Genomic DNA, 5,421 nt, shown 5'->3' with positions numbered 1-5,421 from the left:
CTTAACTTTTATAAAGAATATCTCTTTGGATTTGAGACTTTAGTCTTTGCAACTTTACAGATCTTCTTTATGCACCAAGAGCTTGTAACACTCCAAAGAGAAAGGAACAATTGAAATCGCATCATATGACCCCTTTAAAAATAAGAAAAATGTTTCTATTTACTTAGTTATTTTTAATTAATTGAGATCAGAATATGGTTGAATGTATTTAGATGGCCTTACACATTATTAAGTTATTATGCACTATAGCATCTAGTGTTGTCAAAAGACCCGGTATTTCGGTACCAAGTCGGTACTAAAAAAATGAAAACGTTACGGTACAACTGAAAAGTTATATTTTAGCTGGTGTCATTGATCTTATGTTGCATTTGGTCAGATTCAGCCCATTGCTTTACTGAAGTATATTATATTTTCCTTTTACAGCTGCACACTGAGGAAGATCCTGAAACACGCCAGCAAACCCTAAAACAGACAACAGTTTACAGATGTTTTCAGTGGCAGCAGAACTATGACTAAACTTTTGGGTGAAACTTGTTTACTTTTTTCATACTTTTATTACTTGTGGAAAAACTTGAAACACTTTTAAATAAGTATAAAGAATGGCATTGGTTTTGTACATTTAATTTTTGTTTAACGTTATTAATAAAAATGTTGTTCAATTAGCATGTTTTTGTGTTTTGCTTTGGTACCGAAATTGGTACCGAGAACCGTGGATTTTCACTGGTATCGGTACCGAATACTGAAATTTTGGTACCGTGACAACACTAATAGCATCATATATGTAAACATGCTCATTAAAGGGATAGTTCCCCTAAAATAAACATTATCATGATTTACTCACCCTGATGTTATTTCAAGCTTGTATGACTTTATTTCTTCTGCGGAACACAAAAGAAGATATTTTAAGAAATGTCTGTTTTTTCTTTTCTTTTTTTTATTCTATACAATGAAGGTCAATGACCTCCAAACGTTTGGACCCCATTCACTTCCACAGAAAAAGAAAAGCATACAGGTTTGGAATAGGGATGGGTCACGATTTTCAAATATTCGATTAGTTGATTTAATTATATCATATCAAATAGGTTGTGCGATTATTGTCTTTAAAAAATTTCCCATGTTTTCCGTGCTGATGCGGTGGTGACGCGTTCATGTGGCGCTGGCAATAACGCACCTAAAAGCTGTCAAAGACAACAGAAGAACACATTGTCTCACGCGCACACTGTAGACTTGCGTGGCATAAAAAAAGACTTGCGTAGCATATAATGGTTACAGTAACTTGGGACGATGTCAAATAAGAGCGCTGTGAGGACCACAAACACCCCCGACTGGGTTAGAGGTGTATTCAGAAAGGCGCGAAAAACAACGCGTTCTACGGAGCCACTAAAGAGACATGGTTACAGAGCTTACAGAGTAAGGAGAGATGACTAATAGGATGATGGCGAATGATTTGCAGATCCTGAGCACCACTGACAAACATCTAATCTTCTAAAATATGTGGTAAGTACTGCCGAGTGCTGCTCTGTACATGTGATCGCGAATCTCGAAAGTGAAAGTAAAAAACAAGCTCGCGTTCATAAGTGATTTCAATGCCCCGCATATTAATAACGACTCCCTGATGCCCGCAGTTTACAGTATACAGTGTAATTACTAGAGCCCAACTGATAGGGGTTTTTCGGGGCCGATACCGATATTAGGGAGTAAAAAAAGGTCGATATCGATATATCGGCCGATATTCTTTGTGTATATTATAGTACAGTACCAGTCAAAAGTTTGGACACTTTCCCATTCCAGGGTCCAAACATTTGACTGGTACTATATATAGAATACAGTATATACATGAAAAGAATATATATACATAAACACATTTTTTGCAATGATCACTCAAATGTGGTGATCAAACACTTATAATGACGTGACAAAGATATATATACAATATAAATTCACCTCTCGCGCACTTTAATGCCCTTTGTTTGTAACGTGTACGTTCCCTTGGAACTGGAATCATGGCGGAATATCATGTGAAGTCCACTTCGCAGGGCACTTGCGGACGAATAAGACACACTTGAATGCTGCGAAAGTGAAAGTGTTGACTGGTGTCACTATCTCGTGAACACGCCGGCAGATCTCCACCAAATTCGGGGGATCCCTTCAGCTCGAGGAGCCCTCTCGAACGCCACCCTCCGCGCGTCGGTAGCCCCCCGGGATCGCTTGATCGGTCGGCGCCGGACCACGAATTTAACCACCCGTAACTCCCGAACCCCAGGGGCTATCGACGTGGGGGTGGTCTCATTCGAAAGTGGGCCTCTAGACATACACTCGATTCGCGTTCGAGAGGGTTCCTCGAGCTGAAGGGATCCCCATAATTTGTTGCGTATCCGCCGCACCGTTACGGAGATATGGCCGTTCAACGTTTCAATGGTTTTCCATAGACTTAAGCTTTAAAGCGCTTCATCCAGGTCGCCAGTAGCAAACAATGGAGCACGCTCTGCTGGACAAACTAAGTAATTACACCATTTCAAGCATTTTATCTGCGTTATATGTTCTGTAAAAAAAAATTTTCATATCAATATATTGGCGACAGGCTCATATCGGCCGATAATATCGGCAAAACGATATATCGGTCGGGCTCTAGTAATTACCCAACGATATAATTGCGACAGAAGATATTGAAGTATATTTTTCTTCACATCTCGTACCTATTTTAAGGGATTCAGTTTTTCGAAATGGAAATGTCCTAGCCTTATGAGCAGTTGATTTATGCTAATCGATGGACTGTTATGATAATAAGTGCTGTCATTCGGTCATGTTTATTATATTAATATGTTTCAGCACGTCACAATCATTATATGGCTTGAGTTAAGGTAGACTGTCTTCTGAATTAAACAGTTTATCACACAGATTGAAAGCGTGAATCCCGTCTCTCTCCATCTCTCTATGTTTATGGGTGTTTGTGCGTGCTTGCGAGGGAGGGGTGCGATTTTCGAATATTAATCGAATAATACCCAGCGATTTTCAAATATTATTTTTGCTTGGAATGCCCATCCCTAGTTTGGAATGACATTAGGGTGAGTAATTAAGTTAACTATCCTTTTAAGAGTGTTAAGAGTTCTTCCAACAAATGTAATTGGATTGTTTTATTGATTCGTTTGCTGGATTTAGTTAAATTGTAGCCTTGTACTAATTGGTTCCTTTGTTTTAGTTAAATCGTGGCCACATTGTACTAATTTGGTGCCCTTGTTTAGTTAAGTCGTGGCCACGTTTTAACTAAAATAAGGGTATAAATTAAAAAGTTGTGGGAATGAATGCTTAATTTGTAGCGATGTTGACTTGTCATTTGCTGGATAAATAAATAACTCCTGTCAAATTAGGCAATACTAGACACTGACTTGCATTTCTCAGGAGCTGTCTTTTTCTTTGGAAATGCAGTTGTAATGAAACCACAGGACCTCACAGTCAGGAAAACAACATCAACCACCCGAAACCAGCAACATCCAGCCTATGATAAGAAAACCAGTGAGGGACGGTAGCTGGATCACATTCAGAGTTAATGTTGTTTTAGACCGTGTTGAAACTTGAACTGAAACCCACAAAATGATCAGTTATCAGATAAAAGCTTGGAGCGCTGCAAGCTTGGGTCTTTTTTCAAGTTCCAGAATGCTTTTCATATTTCATAGTTTATCTTCCTTGCAGTTCTGTGTGAGTTTGTTCACTGAATACTAAACAGTGGAACATGAAAGAGCATTCCAGATTTCTTTAGGATAAATTCTTCATGATTCTTGGTCTTGGTAGACTAAGGGGGTGTTTACACAACACCGTTTTTAACTAAACACTGAAACGGTTTTATGTCTTTTGGCCGTTCTTTTAGACAACAACAGCATTACCCTTACGAAAATTAACCAGAGTTTTATTATAGTAAAAGTATAGTAAGAGCTGTAGTTCTACCCCCACAAGATTGCGATACTGTTTGCAAATATTTGTTGGAATTATTGTTTCGTTAAAAAACATCGAATTGTTAAACTATGTTGCTAATGAGGGAACTTGCGATCATAGTTGGCTAACAATGCTTTTAGGAAACCCATCCCAGATTGGCTGTTCATTATGGAAGCCCATTTTCGCCACTGAATAAAAAAAAAAAAAAAATTTAATTATGAGTTTACATCTCACAATTCTGACTTTTTTTCTCTGCATTGCATGATATAAACTCACAATTGCGAGATATAAAGTCAGAATAGTGGAATATAAACTCGCAATTGCGAGAAATAAAAGTAATTATTGCAAGATAAAAACTCTCAATTCTGACTTTTTCTTACAATTGCGAGTTTATATCACGCAATACTGACTTTATAACTTGCAACTTCGAGTTTATTTGTCAATTGTGAGATGTAAACGCGCAATTGTGAGAAATAAAGTCAGAAGTGTGAGATATAAACTTTTTTTTATTCAATGGTGGAAATTGGCTTCCACAGTTCAGCTTTGCAGACTAGTACACAAGACAAAAAAAAAGTGAAAGTGACAAAGCAAGCAAAATACGCAGCACTGCTTTGTTTATGGTTTCCCTTTTTATAGTGACGCATACAAACTCCTGCCACCTACTGGTATTAAGAGTAATTTCCTCTCAAGCAGGTGCAGAACATGCATACGTCGTTGACTGTTGTCTTTGTGTTGTGTTCAAACATAACCAGTTGGCCGAGATGTAGTTGACATGAAGCGACACCACAGACAGCTTTCTTCACCGTTAGTTTGGTTTGCTGTATCTGGTCTTTAATATGGATGAATAACTACAGAAAAACTACAGCTTGTAATAATTTGCAGGCTTTAGTTAAAATGTAAAGTTGAGAGAGTGAGACTTTGGACTTCTTATATGCTAATTTCAACAAAGCACTGCTGACAAACATTATGTCCTACGAATCCTTTCCTAAACATACATTTAAGGCCTGAAGAGGATCTTTGTCGTGTCTATAATAGAAATCGGTGAATCTGGATACAGTGGGAGGTTTGTCTGTATTGATGGCGCTGCTGGTTTCTCCTCAGGTGTGACGAGAGGTTGAAGAGGAGTGAAGGAATGACTGAATATAAGCTGGTGGTGGTGGGCGCTGGAGGCGTGGGCAAGAGCGCTCTCACCATCCAACTCATCCAGAACCACTTTGTGGATGAATACGACCCCACTATAGAGGTAACACTGTGTGTGTGTGTGTGTGTGTGCATTGAGTGATCTCAGCCAGTAATATATATGGTATCAGCTGTGTATAAAATATCATCAGGTCACTGTGGTCGATATCAGTACATAATCAATAACAGTTTTTACCGTCAACTGGAGCTGTTAGATACTTCCCACCCAGCAAAAACTCGTCGAAAAGACGTAAATGCCAGACGTCTAAACAACGTTAAAATTTGGTTGAAAAGTGAAAGGTGAAAAGACGT

At 38.5% G+C, this 5,421-nt stretch overlaps 1 protein-coding gene across 1 annotated transcript in view; it reads left to right on the top strand.

Moving 5' to 3' along the window:
• The window catches only part of LOC107675296 (GTPase HRas), a 24,933-nt gene that overhangs the window by 13,013 nt on the left and 6,499 nt on the right, over positions 1-5,421 (top strand). The window contains exon 2 of the mRNA XM_016469596.1: positions 5,032-5,173. Within this exon, the coding sequence (XP_016325082.1) occupies positions 5,063-5,173 (111 nt within the window). The 5' untranslated portion in view covers positions 5,032-5,062. The remainder of the gene's footprint in view (positions 1-5,031; positions 5,174-5,421) is intronic.

Source organism: Sinocyclocheilus anshuiensis, unplaced genomic scaffold (assembly GCF_001515605.1).
Source record: "Sinocyclocheilus anshuiensis isolate Anshui unplaced genomic scaffold, SAMN03320099.WGS_v1.1 scaffold532, whole genome shotgun sequence".
In the NCBI taxonomy this organism is placed as follows: domain Eukaryota; kingdom Metazoa; phylum Chordata; class Actinopteri; order Cypriniformes; family Cyprinidae; genus Sinocyclocheilus; species Sinocyclocheilus anshuiensis.
Note: the sequence above shows the minus strand (reverse complement) of the source record. Positions and strands in the feature narration are given on the sequence as shown.